This window comes from Dendrobates tinctorius, unplaced genomic scaffold, assembly GCF_039654945.1.
Source record: "Dendrobates tinctorius isolate UK_male_01 unplaced genomic scaffold, ASM3965494v1 ptg000223l, whole genome shotgun sequence".
NCBI classification, from domain to species: domain Eukaryota; kingdom Metazoa; phylum Chordata; class Amphibia; order Anura; family Dendrobatidae; genus Dendrobates; species Dendrobates tinctorius.
In genome coordinates this window covers 26,619,043-26,633,687 of record NW_027361890.1, presented here as the reverse complement: position 1 = coordinate 26,633,687, position 14,645 = coordinate 26,619,043, and the positions used below count along the sequence as shown (strand labels likewise).

The 14,645-nt window shown below is 48.6% G+C and overlaps 1 protein-coding gene across 1 annotated transcript; it reads left to right on the top strand.

Moving 5' to 3' along the window:
- The first annotated feature begins 1,135 nt into the window (after positions 1–1,135).
- LOC141059026 (uncharacterized) lies at positions 1,136–12,540 on the top strand. Its single transcript, XM_073555232.1, has 3 exons — positions 1,136–1,184; positions 7,359–8,358; positions 11,703–12,540. Coding segments are annotated over exons 1-3 (1,050 nt in total). The 3' UTR covers positions 11,704–12,540.
- The last annotated feature ends 2,105 nt before the right edge of the window (positions 12,541–14,645 follow it).

Below are 14,645 nucleotides of genomic sequence, written 5' to 3'. Positions count from 1 at the left end.
TCTGCTGCTTCTCCTGTTTTGGTCGAGGGGCAGGTGGAGTACGAGGTTGGTCATATCGTAGATTCCAGGTTGGTACGTCGGTCGATACAGTACCTGGTTCATTGGAAGGGGTATGGACCGGAAGACAGGTCCTGGGTACCGGCCTGACTGATGCATGCTGATCGCCTGGTGCGGGCTTTCCATGCTAAGTATCCGGGCAAGCCTGGGGGTCCAGAGGCCCCCCGTTGAGAGGGGGGTACTGTCATGATCTCAGTGCGGGTTTGACTCGCACACGTGGGGTTAATGTCTGGAACCAGTGCTGATGACTGGCATTTCTGGGGTTAAAGGTTGTGATCCCGGTGAAGGCTTACCTGCACACCTGGGGCTATGATTGTGGCCTCTCCCTGGTTCTGGGAGAGGCTTCTTATAGCCTCAGGATGCTCCCATCCCCGTCAGTTATACTCTTGCCCTTGGCATAGTGTGGTGACCCCTGAGTGTGTTTTTGCTGTGTTCTGGTTGCTTGATAATCTGTGTATGACTCGGTCTGTTCTCTGGATATTGCTTTGGATTCTGCTTGGTACCTTCTATGTCTGTTTGGTTTTGACTGCTGCTTGGCCCTGACTATCCGCTCTGTCTTATCCTTGGTACGTTACGGCTATCTCTGTGTATGAACCCCGTTTTGCCTGACTCTGAGTAATTCTGTATAGTGTCTTTCCATCTCACTAAGCAGGACACTAAGCCCCGCCCCCTGCAGTCACATGACCGTAGGTCCTGTGTCTGATTGCTAAACTTCAGCATGCACAGGTCCTGTGCATCGGTACTTTCTGGCTGTACCTGACCCCGGTACCCCTACAGTGCGGGTGAGTCCCTGCTCAGCGGAGGCTGCACGCTGGCGCTGACAGGATCCTGACACTCAGGACACACGCACTGGCTCAGTGAGCAAGTACAGTGCGGTGTTCCTGACACATATTCCAAGAAGGACAGGACTGTTTAGTTATGCACAAGACTTAGAGCAGCCACGGTCACAAGAAGATGATGACGGGAATGGCAAATTTTGTCTAAGGAGGTAGATGCTGATGAGATACAATTGCCGATAATGTAGGTTGTTGTTAAATCATCAAGTTGGGAGAACCAGGCTGCAGCGGTGGAAGACGAGATGGTGGATGACGAAGTCACCAACACAACCAGGGAAGCTGGCATGCAGAGTGAGGCCAGCAGCGCTGAGGGGGAGGGATCGGCAGCACCAAAAAGGCAGGAAGAGGCACTGGGGTGACCAGAGGGAGAAGGCAGGCATTTGTAGCGGAGAGCACTGACAGTATTGAATTTCTCCATCAAATAGTTAGATGTTCCCCAGTCTGGGAGTTTTTAAAGAGCGTTCTGAGACAAAAAAATGGTCATTTGCATCCTGTTCTATGCCAAGATCAGCAGGGGCTTGACCACTAAGAGCCTATCCACCACCAGCATGATCAGGCACATGTCACCTAAGCGCCCGATTTGGTGGGCCGAATTTCTGGGTCCACAATTGGTGCCAGCGGGTGACAGCACTACCCCTTCCCCTTTTATAGGTGTTTGCCAATCCACTGTCCATGACACTGACACAGATGCTTCCCGCCCTGCGCCTACCCTTCCACATTCTGAATCACCATCATCTGGCGCATCCGAATCTTTGTCCCAGCACAGCGTTAAGCTGTCCCTACCTCACGCCTTGGAATGAAAATGAATGTTCCCAGCCACCCACCAACAGGCCCAAATGCTAAATGGGCACATTTCCAGGCTGCTTGCTGTGGAAATGTTGCCATTTAGACTTGAAGACACGGAGGATTTCCATTGTCTCATGGGGGCAGCTGTCCCTCGGTACTTGGTCCCATGCCACCACTTTTTCTCATGCTGTATTGTCTGTGCCTTGTACCAGCACTTGTGCAGAAACATCACCCGTGCTCTTATCAATCCACTTACTGGGATTGTCTACTTAACAACCGACACGTGGACCAGTGCTTATGGCTAGGGACCCTATATTTCTCTGACGGCACACGGGGTGAGCATTTTGGAGGCCGTGGCCAAGTTCCACCCTGACACGGTAAATGTGCAACCGACGCCTAGGATTACTGGCCCAAATTCTGTCAGGGATTCCTAATAGATCCAGATCAAGGTACGCTGCGTCAGCACCCATTTCCACAAGTCAGCTACAGCTGATGCCGCTCTAGCAGTGCTGCAGCAGCACATGCAAGAGCCAGCTCATCGACAGGTATGAGACGTGACCCTGCACTGGAACTCCACACTGCACAAGCTGGCAAGGCTTTGTAAGCACCAGAGGCCAGTTGAGGAATACCAGCTCCAACATGCCCTTCAGTATTCTAGTCAGCCTCCGCAAATAACAACTGAAGGATGGATGTCTGACATTTGTGTGGTTTTCCAAGACTTTAAGGACACCACAAAAATGGTGAGTGGAGATGACACCATACTCAGCATGATGATCAAGCTTATGTGTCTATTTAAAGAGAATCTGTCACCACATTTGACCTATCTAAGCTATTAAAATGGGCATACAGGATATAGAATGCTGAAACCAGTCCTACCTGTGTGTCTCATCTCAGTTGCGTTGGTGCTGAGAAATAATCTTTTATCACTTTATGTAAATTACCTTGTGAGTTGTGTGTTAGCTCACCAGGGTAGTATAATTGAAGATAAATATACTCACGCCTGAATAATCTTTGTACCTGTTGTCAATAGATTTGTTTCTTTATAGTTAATGTTGTTAACTGGCCACAAGATGGCGTTGTTGTTTGAACATGGATAAGAGACTGTGATATTGTTAGGGGCTTGCGAAACGCACCTAATAATATAAAATAGAGGCTAGGTGCGTTCGCAGCCCGGGGTCCACCATGCAGAGATGGTAAACTGCTGCTTATTAATGGCGGAGTACTAACTGAACACCGGTGGGTTAACTGCTGACCCGGTGTGTACAGGAGCGAACTCAGTTACCTCACAGAGCCGCTGGAACAAGTGCCAGAGCCTGTTTATCCTCACAGGACTCGGCAGGGGAGCGCTAGTGCAAAGACACAGGACTCTGCCCCAAGGACACAGGGTTAGAGTCCCTCTAGCCCCACTAGCATTCAGCACCGTGACTGCGATGCCTGGATAGAAGCTTATAGAATGCAGTGCCCTGTTAGCAGTCACAGGGTGCAGCTGATAGTTGCTTACCGCACTAAGTGCGTACAGCGCAGCTCTGGCGGACTCCACTAGCCGGCCTATGCTTAGCACTGGAAAGCACGTAAGATGCTCACGACGCCGCTCTAATGGATGCTGCTGTATGTGGTAGTGTAGTGCCTTAGGTAGAGTGGCACACTCTGGCGCTAGCATGTGTGAGGAGCTGGGGGCACTGCAGCGCTAGGCAGTGCCACAACTCAGCGCTGACTCTGACTCTAAAACCCTATCTCATGCACAACCAAGGGAGGGATACTTAGTGAGTCAGTCACCTGTCACAAGCATCCATCAACACACACACATAGCCATATTAGTCAGCGTCCTTCCGGGACCTTCCTCATGGACCAATCCGGGGAGCAACAGGACCTGAGCATGTGATCCCTGACCTCCTATGAAAGGTTGGCCCGTGGGCATGCTCAGTAGCCTGAAAGACGTCCCAGGAGCAGCTTACTGCTGACCAGTGCAGGCTGCTATAGCTGACCCTGGGATGGCAGCAGCAACTAAGCCAACATCACTAGCCTGAGTAAGACATCGGGATCAACGTCTTTGCTGAGCAGCTTCTTCTGCGTTCGGGATTGAATGGGAGACTGCAGAAGGCAAGGCTCGGGATTCCTCCTGTGCAGAGGCAGGAACCCGACGCCTAACAGATATGCCTGTAAGATATGACGAGGAGGGTTTTCTAAAAGTGAAAGACAGGAAGAGGAAGCATGGCCATCTTGAGCAGGGTCTGCAGGAATGAGGAGTGTATGAGGCTATGGTGGAGAGGAATACAGTGACATCCTCTCGTGACAGCACCTGACTGAATAAAGAGCAGCGGGAGATTGAAGCTGAACTTAACCGGTATCAGAATCTGTCTGGATGCAAGGGAATTCCTGCTTTAAAAGCTGTTAAAAAATCAGGAGGGGCCAGGACCTGTGAAGTAAGAGGAGCCGCATCCTGTGGAAGCGTTATAGCACAAGCCTCCTCCGTATTGCTCACCGGTTAGAAGAGCTCTGCATCCACCTGCGTGTCCTGATTGTGTCGTTCGGAGCAGACCTATCAGTAAGAAATGCTAAAAGCCCACTGCAATGGCGCAGTAAGTAAGCGTGCACGCATCACAATATATTTCGGGGCCAAGAAACACAACTGCCGGAACAAAGCCTTTAGTTAGTTAGTTAGGTATATTGACTCTACGGACCACATTTTCCTACCGGAATCAACTGCTAGAACCCCTAGATTTGTCACTATGTTTTCATGCTGTTCAGTAACTAAGGATTCTATGCTAAATTAGGTGCTCACACAGCACACAGTGAACTCCAGGAAGGACTTGTGTTTTCCTCTCTGTTCTCTGGCAGAGGAGTCTCTCTGTGGGACAATATATGGTGGAGCAGAGATTCAGCTCCAGTAAACTTTGTCCATGGCACCTTCGCTGATTTGTATATGCAGTATATTTGGTTAATTTTGTAATATTCTCCATATAGTCGAGGACGGACTTTTCCTCTAATTTCTTGGGTTGATATAGGGATGGAAGGGGAACATTTGGTTGAGAAATAGGAATAGAAACATATATATATATAAGATTGTGAATCTCTGTGCTAGACCGCAGACGAGCCCGTGCTTTGCACTCACTTAATTAAATCAGTTTCTCTCAGGGTTTAATAAGTTAATGGTGGCCATTTCAGAAGGGCAAGCCAATAAGTAAATTCACATAGAGAAAATAGCAGAAACAGTTCTCTTGGGTGCCGAGCTGTCCAGCACAGTGGATATAGCCTTCTGGCAAAATGTTTCGTTTGATGTGTCTTCTTTGTGCATTTATCAAAGCCAAGTAGGAATATCTTCATTCCTAAGTAAAATAGTTACTGACAGTGGACTGTGTGGATATTAGTGCTTTTCTCATCTGTGACCATGCTGTATCTTGAACAACACCCTCAGTGCATGATTTACAACCTCTTCCAGGCTCTGAGGAGAATGGTGTCTGGAAGATAACTGCTTCCAGAGATTATTTTACTTGAAGGAGAGTTATAATAGTCATGTAACTAACACAGAACAGGAGAAATTAAATTTGTTTTCTTGCAAACACTCTGCTGTATTGCAACAATATTAAAGGGAACCTGTCACCCCTCCCAGGTGTTTTTAAGTAAAAGAGCCACCTTGTGCAGCACTAATTCTGCATTCTGTCAAGGTGGCTCTTTTATTTAGTGTCCCTTGCACCGCCGAAATAATTGTTTTTAAAATTGGTCAGACATACCTGATATTTGACAGGGGGGCAGGTCTTTCCCCCCTGGACACAGACGCCTCAGATATGTCAGTCATGTCCTGCTTTTGAATTTGGCGCTGCCTCCTCAGAGTTCATTTCTTTTTCTCTCAGCTGCGCTGTAATATTCTGACATCACCACAGGTCTTACTGCACCGCTGCCCTGCTCTGCTCTGCCCCTATGGTTCACATGGTGCTGACGTCATCACAGGTCCTGCTGCACCACTGCTCTGCTGAGCTCCGCCCCTACTGATCACATGGTGCTGATGTCATCACAGGTCCTGCTGCACCACTGAAAGAATATTACAGCGCAGGCGCCAGAAAAAGAAATGAATGCTGAGGATTCAAAATTCAAAAGCTGGACATGACTGACGTATGTGAGGCATCTGTGTCCAGGGGTGAAAGACCTGCCCCCCCTGTCAAATATCAGGTATGTCTGACCAATTTTAGAAACGATTATTTCGGTGGTGGAAGGGATGCTAAATAAAAGAGCCACCTTGACAGAATGCAGCGTTAGTGCTGCACAAGGTGGCTCTTTTACTTAAGAACGCCTGGGAGGGGGGGTGACAGGTTCCCTTTAAAGCCATGTCTGCCTGTGAAACTGAGAGGAACCTGCAGATGTGTCAGGTATAATCACACACAGCTTCTCACTGCTCTCTGCTGCCATCTTGTGGCCAATCTACAGCATTATATCTCCTGTTTCCGCTGTCTTTAGTCTCCCCCTAGTGGCCAAACCCAGTACTTCACTATCCTCCTATTTCTAGCTGTCTCCCACCTTCATATCCAGCAGTCCACGTCAAGCACACTGTACATTACCCTGCTGCCGCAGACAGGTCCATAGGTCAGTCCACTTCCCCTACATGCCCCCTTCCTTTGACCATTGTCGTCCAGGACAATCTCGTCGCCTTCATTTTGCCTTCTGAAGCTTCTCCACCTTCTTTTTGTCGGACCGGTTGTTGAGCAAGGCCCGTAATATGCGGGGAGCTGAACTAAACCGGGAGCAATCATGCTCTGAGTAGCTTATGGCTACCCGCCAGCACATACGCCACTATGACAATTCCTTCCTGTTGGGATAGGACCACCCGGATTCCTCTACAGGTGCGTACTTCTCACTTTTCTCACGTTCAGCAACTCAGCACAATGACCGGGGACTTTTAACCTTCTCTCCTTTGGGGTGTTCGTGGTACTCGGGACCTGACCTATGGACCAGTGTCTGTTTCAAGTCCACCTGTTCCCTTGTCCCTTCAAGTTAAATCAGTCATGGTCGGCATTTTTCCTTTTTTCTACCTAGTACCCGGGACTAGAGTTGAGTGAAACGGGTCAGTCATATTCAAAAGTCGCCGACTTTCGCTGAAGTCGGGTTTCATGAAACGAAACCCGACCATAGCGTGAGGTCGGCCACGAGGTCGGCGACCAGGGCGCCAACATCGCGTTTCAAAAGATGCTTCCAGTGCCCTTTTTCAAGCAATGATGGAGGACGCACACTGTGGGCAACGCGATGACATAGGCATCGGTCACCACCATCTTTGAGAAGGGCATGCAAGTGATTGGCTTGCTTTGCGTGGTGTCACAGGGGCTATAAAAGGGCATGCACGCCGACCGCCATCTTACTTCTGCCGATATTAGCATTAGGGAGAGGTTGCAGCTGCTGATTCTGAATAAGGGAGAGCGTCAGGCAGGGAAGAAGAACCAAAAAGCTGCTTCTGCTGTTAGCGATTTCCACTTACAGCACAACACTTTGTGTGCAGTGACAGGGGAGGCTCTATTTTTGTGCATCAGCTCTGTTGGTTATTAGGCTGCCTTATAAGGCTCCCTGATAGCTGCATTGCTGTTTGCACACTGCTGTGCAAACTGCTTTTTTAAAAGCAAAAATACTTTTCTTCCTCTTTTCTGCAGTTACCAAGGGTTCATTTTTCCACCCTTTTGTGTGTGCACTGTGCAGCAGTCCTGCTTATTAGGCTGCCTGCGTACATCCTGCTGTCTGTCTATGAAGGACACACAGTGCGTCACCCAGCTTTGCACATAGACTTGCCTCTGCACCTAGCATTCACATGGTATGTCCATCCACCCAGCTCTCCTGCTCTCCTGCTGTCTGTCTATGAAGGACACACAGTGCGTCACCCAGCTTTGCACATAGACTTGCCTCTGCACCTAGCATTCACATGGTATGTCCATCCACCCAGCTCTCCTGCTCTCCTGCTGTCTGTCTATGAAGGACACACAGTGCGTCACCCAGCTTTGCACATAGACTTGCCTCTGCACCTAGCATTCACATGGTATGTCCATCCACCCAGCTCTCCTGCTCTCCTGCTGTCTGTCTATGAAGGACACACAGTGCGTCACCCAGCTTTGCACATAGACTTGCCTCTGCACCTAGCATTCACATGGTATGTCCATCCACCCAGCTCTCCTGCTCTCCTGCTGTCTGTCTATGAAGGACACACAGTGCGTCACCCAGCTTTGCACATAGACTTGCCTCTGCACCTAGCATTCACATGGTATGTCCATCCACCCAGCTCTCCTGCTCTCCTGCTGTCTGTCTATGAAGGACACACAGTGCGTCACCCAGCTTTGCACATAGACTTGCCTCTGCACCTAGCATTCACATGGTATGTCCATCCACCCAGCTCTCCTGCTCTCCTGCTGTCTGTCTATGAAGGACACACAGTGCGTCACCCAGCTTTGCACATAGACTTGCCTCTGCACCTAGCATTCACATGGTATGTCCATCCACCCAGCTCTCCTGCTCTCCTGCTGTCTGTCTATGAAGGACACACAGTGCGTCACCCAGCTTTGCACATAGACTTGCCTCTGCACCTAGCATTCACATGGTATGTCCATCCACCCAGCTCTCCTGCTCTCCTGCTGTCTGTCTATGAAGGACACACAGTGCGTCACCCAGCTTTGCACATAGACTTGCCTCTGCACCTAGCATTCACATGGTATGCCTTTCAGCTAACCCCAGCTTACCCCAGTGTTATTTATGACCTTGTTTACTCTGGCTTGATCATATACATCTGGTCCACTCTTAATTGTCTGGCCAAGATGAGCAGAGACCACTCCTCTCTGCTTCACACCTGACTGCACTTAGTTGTACATATATTGCAGAGTACAAGTCTGCATAGACTTCAGTCTGCATTGTGATTTCTATAAGTGTGTGCTAGAAGTGTGAAGATTAATTTAAGAATTAAAACCAGAATTGGAACTGAAGGTAACTGGACACAGTCACTGTAAACAATGTTTCTGTTTGTTTTCACTTTCACCCCAATAATCCTTCACTTTCTGCTAATTCCCCTAATCCCTACTCCTAGTAAGGAACTGTTCATCTCTTCTTCAATCCTCCCCATCCACCTCACCTCCGCCTCAAAACTGTTCCTTAACATACAATCCTCTGTCTCCAAACACAGACAGCCCCCTCATGCCCTCTCCTGCTCCCACCTGCTAACACTTTCTCTGCTCCTTCTCACTGCTGGTGATATCTCTCCAAATCCTGGTCCTCCTCACCACATTCCCACAGTCATTTCTACCTCCCATCCACACTCTATCACAACCTTCCGTAACCTCTCCAACCTTATACCCATTCACCCAGCCCCCGCTTCCCCAGTCCCACTAACAGGAGCTCTGTGGAACGCTCGCTCTGTCTGCAACAAGCTTTCCTACATCCATGATCTTTTTGTTACTACCAAACTCTCCTTCCTCGCCATCACCGAAACCTGGCTCACCCCTTCTGACACAGCCTCTCCTGCTGCACTTTCGTATGGCGGCTTCCACCTTTCTCACACCCCCCGCCCCAGCAGCAAACATGGTGGAGGAGTTAGTTTTCTCCTGTCAGATACCTGCTCCTTCACCCCAATCCCACTGCCACCCTCTGTTACCCTCCCTTCCTTTGAGGTGCACTCTGTGCGCATCTACTCCCCCTCCAACCTCCAACTGGCTGTCATCTACCACCCCCCAGGGCCAGCCACCACCTTCTTTGACCACTTCACCACCTGGTTACTTCATTTCCTTTCCGCGGACATCCCTACTATCATCATGGGCGACTTCAACATCCCCATTGACACTTCCCTCTCAGCTGCCACTAAACTTCTATCTCTCACTTCCTCCTTCGGCCTCACTCAATGGTCTTCTACAGCCACCCACAAAGATGGCCACACACTGGACCTCATCTTCACCCGCCTCTGCTCCCTATCTAACCTCTCTAACTCACCTCTTCCTCTCTCTGACCACAACCTGCTCACATTCTCTTCCCTCTTCACTCCATGTCTACAATCCCCACCCCACAAACTTTCACACCCTCGCAGGAATCTTAAACACCTTGACCTACACTCATTCTCCGAATCCCTCCTCCCTCTTACAGATATAAGTTCCTTACACAATGCGGATGACGCTGCCGCTCTATATAACACCACAATAGCTGTAGCTTTGGAATCCGCTGCCCCACTTACACATACCAAAACTCGCAAAATCAACAGACAGCCCTGGCACACCAGCCTGACCAAAGAGCTGAGGCGAGCTTCCAGGGCTGCTGAGCGCAGATGGAAAAGATCCCACTCCAACGAGCATTTCATCGCATTCAAACAGTCCCTCCCTACTTTCAAGACCACACTCGCCACAGCTAAACAAACCTACTTCTCATCTCTCATATCCTCCCTGTCTCACAACCCTAAACAGTTATTCAACACCTTCAATGCTCTCCTCCGCCCCCCAGCACCTCCTCCCTCCCCACTCATCTCAGCTGAAGACTTTGCCTCATTTTTCAAGCAGAAAATTGATAACATCAGGGACAGTTTTGGTCAACAACCCCCAGAGCCCTTCCTCCCGACTTCCCAGCCCTCCACCTTCAAAACCAACTTCTCCACCATTACAGAAGATCGACTCTCCACTCTACTCTCAAGATCACATCTCACCACCTGTGCACTCGACCCGATCCCATCCCACTTCATCCCAAACCTCACCACAGTCTTCATCCCAACCCTAACCCATCTCTTCAACCTATCACTAACAACTGGTGTTTTCCCCTCAAGCTTTAAACATGCCTCCATCACACCTATCCTCAAAAAGCCCTCTCTTGACCCATCCTCTGTATCTAGCTATCGCCCTATATCACTTCTCCCATACGCCTCCAAGCTACTGGAACAACACGTCTACCTTGAACTGTCCTCCCATCTCTCTTCTTGCTCCCTCTTCGACCGCTTACAATCTGGCTTCCGGTCACACCACTCCACTGAAACTGCCCTTACTAAGGTCACCAATGACCTCTTAACTGCCAAGAGCAAGCGACACTACTCTGTCCTCCTCCTCCTGGACCTGTCGGCTGCCTTTGACACAGTGGACCATTCCCTATTATTACAGACCCTCTCATCCCTCGGCATCACAGACTTGGCCCTCTCCTGGATCTCATCATACCTAACAGACCGGACATTCAGCGTCTCCCACTCACACACCACCTCCTCACCTCGCCCCCTATCTGTCGGAGTCCCACAAGGTTCAGTCCTAGGGCCCCTGCTGTTCTCTATTTACACCTTTGGCCTGGGACAGCTCATAGAATCTCATGGCTTTCAGTATCATCTTTATGCTGATGACACACAGATCTACATCTCTGGACCAGATATCACCTCCCTACTAACCAGAATCCCTCAATGTCTGTCCACTATTTCATCCTTCTTCTCCACTAGATATCTGAAACTCAACATGGACAAAACAGAATTCATCATCTTTCCCCCATCTCACGTGACCCCCCCTACGAACCTATCAATTACAGTAAATGACTGCCCACTCTCCCCAGTCCCACAAGCTCGCTGCCTCGGAGTAATCCTTGATGCTGATCTCTCCTTCAAACCACATATCCAAACCCTTTCCACTTCCTGCCGACTTCAACTCAAAAATATTTCACGCATCCGTTCATTCCTCACCCAAGAATCTGCAAAAACCCTAGTCCATGCCCTCATCATCTCTCGCCTTGACTACTGCAACCTCATGCTCTGCGGCCTCCCCTCAAACACTCTCGCACCCCTCCAATCTATTCTAAACTCTGCTGCCCGACTAATCCACCTGTCCCCCCGCTATTCCCCAGCTTCTCCCCTCTGTCAATCCCTTCACTGGCTCCCAATTGCCCAGAGACTCCATTACAAAACCCTAACCATGACATACAAAGCCATCCACAACTTGTCTCCTCCATACATCTGTGACCTCGTCTCCCGGTACTTTCCTGCACGCAACCTCCGATCCTCACAAGATCTCCTTCTCTACTCCCCTCTTATCTCCTCTTCCCACAATCGCATACAAGATTTCTCTCGCGCATCACCCCTACTCTGGAACTCTCTACCACAACATATCAGACTCTCACCTACCATCGAAACCTTCAAAAAGAGCCTGAAGACCCACCTCTTCCGACAAGCCTATAACCTGCAGTAACCACCGATCGACCAAACCGCTGCACGACCAGCTCTACCCTCGCCTACTGTATTATCACCCATCCCTTGAAGATTGTGAGCCCTCGCGGGCAGGGTCCTCTCTCCTCCTGTACCAGTTATGACTTGTATTGTTTAAGATTATTGTACTTGTTTTTATGTATACCCCCCTCACATGTAAAGCGCCATGGAATAAATGGCGCTATAACAATAAATAATAATAATAATAATAATAATAATAATACTTGGACTGAGAGCATCATTGTCAGCGTCCTCAAATCTCTAGTGAGATCCAAAATCTCACCAATCCTATAGACACCCTCCACCTTGTCATACATCATCCAATTTCAGCCTGTTACATTGAGGTGTAATTTCTCCTGGGCCAGAGACAATAGTTCTTCGTCCTCAAATCTATAGTGAGATTCAAAATCTCACTAATCCTATAGACACCCTCCACCTTGTCATTCACCATCCAATTTCAGCCTGTTACATTGAGGTGTAATCTCTACTGGGCCAGAGACAATAGTTCTGCATCCTCAAATCTATAGTGAGATTCAAAATCTCACCAATCCTACAGACACCCTCCACCTTGTGATTCACCATCCAATTTCAGCCTGTTACATTGAGGTGTATTCTCTACTGGGCCGGAGACAATAGTTCTGCGTCCTCAAATCTATAGTGAGATTCAAATTCTCACCAATCCTATAGACACCCTACACCTTGTCATACACCATCCAATTTCAGTCTGTTACATTGAGGTGTAATCTCTACTAAGCCAGAGACAATAGTTCTACGTCCTCAAATCCATAGTGAGATTCAAAATCTCACCAATCCTACAGACACCCTACACCTTGTCAAACACCATCCAATTTCAGTCTGTTACATTGAGGTGTAATCTCTACTGGGCCAGAGACAATAGTTCTGCGTCCTCAAATCTATTGTGAGATTCAAAATCTTATCAATCCTACAGACACCCTCCACCTTGTCATTCACCATCCAATTTCAGCCTGTTACATTGAGGTGTAATCTCTACTGGGCCTGAGACAATAGTTCTGCGTCCTCAAATCTATAGAGAGATCCAAATTCTCACCAATCCTATAGACACCCTCCACCTTGTCATACACCATCCAATTTCAGCCTGTTACATTGAGGTGTAATCTCTACTGGGCCAGAGACAATAGTTCTGCGTCCTCAAATCTATAGTGAGATTCAAATTCTCACCAATCCTATAGACACCCTACTGTTATGAATGAGTCACCGTAGGAGGCAAAAACAGAAATACTAGCTAAGTCCAGAAAACCAAAGAAGTTGGCAGCTATCGGATTGCAGACCCCTGAACCTAACAACAAGAACTAGCAGTAGCCATGGGGGGTTCCTACGGTGCCCTAGACCCCTCGATCACAGCCGGAGAACTACATAGCCTAAAGACAGAAAGGGAAATCTAAACTGCCCCAGAGCAGACCCTAAAACAATAGGCAGCCCCCAACATATAATGACGGTGAAGCAAGATGAAAAAACACTCACACAGATAGAAAGATAGGCTGAGCAAATGATGGGGCCCAAGCTAACTAAATAGGACAGGATAGAAAAGCTGCTGTCTGCAATCCGCCAAAACCCTCTCAAAACAAGAGCCAACAGACTGATAGGGAAAAAAGCCCTGAAGACGCTAGGCTTCAAAAAGACTATATCAGTACTCAGGTATTTTCTGAAGACAGAGCAAAAAGGAATTCAGCTCACCCAGCAGGGGAAGACAGAAATCCAGAAAAACAAGGCAAAACAAAACCAAAACACAAATGCAAAAAGCAGAGCAGAAAACTTAGCTTTTGAGGAGCAGGAATCAGACTGGTCTCCTAGAATCCCTCAGAGAAATCACTCGCAAGGCAGAAGGGCGTTGGCTGCCTTATATCCAGTCAGCAATCCCAGTCACCCCGTCATCATCATTCTGCTCAGGTGCTTTGCAATCAGCCTCACTACCTTCATTCACCAGAAGAGGGAGTTCATCAGACCTCAATGGTGAAGGGGAAAATGAACTCACAACACCCTACACCTTGTCATACACCATCCAATTTCAGTCTGTTACATTGAGGTGTAATCTCTACTGGGCCAGACACAATAGTTCTGCGTCCTCAAATCTATAGTGAGATTTAAATTCTCACAATAGTAGAGACACCTTCTACCTTGTTTTACAGTACCATATAGATGGTGGTATTTTGGGTACATTTTTACAAAAATGAGCAAGTATGGTGGAAGACGCCATGGAAGTGGGCGAGGGTTGCCAGCTGGTCCCAATGGTGGTGGTGTCGCATCTGTTGGTAGTGGCAAGAGCATAATAGCACCTAAGGCAGGAGGTGTTGAGCCTGCGTCATCGTCTGGCTCCTCAAGGCCTCGAAGGCTCTCTTTTCTGGGAGTAGGTAAACCACTTTTAAACCCGGAGCTTCAGGAACAAGTTTTGGCTTACATTGCTGACACTGCCTCCAGCTCTCTCGCCTCCTCTTCTGAAGTTTCCAAAATAAAAGCACGGAGTCGTCAGTGGAGGCTCCTGGTCAGGAACAACACCTTTCCTTGTGTCCTTCACCCCTACCAAAAGTGAAGGATGTGGCAGGCCACATTACCGATTACTCCATGGAGCTCTTTTCACATACTATGCCTGGGTTACAAGTCAAATCGTGAATTCCCCAGTCCAAGATGAATCTGACATGGAGTGCACTGATGCACAGCCACTGCTAGATTTTTATGCTGGTACATTCACTCAGAGCACTACATTGTCCTCACAGTGTACTGAGAATCAGACCCTGATGAAACTCAGTTGCCCCTTCCCG

What these genes read in the sequence shown, in the direction of transcription:
- LOC141059026 (XM_073555232.1), top strand. Translation starts at nt 1,136, where the DNA reads ATGGTGGATGACGAAGTCACCAACACAACCAGGGAAGCTGGCATGCAG. An exon ending in CAGGGAAGCTGGCATGCAGA is followed by an intron (nt 1,185 to 7,358) that starts GTGAGGCCAGCA and finishes TGCACTGTGCAG; the next exon opens with CAGTCCTGCTTATTAGGCTG.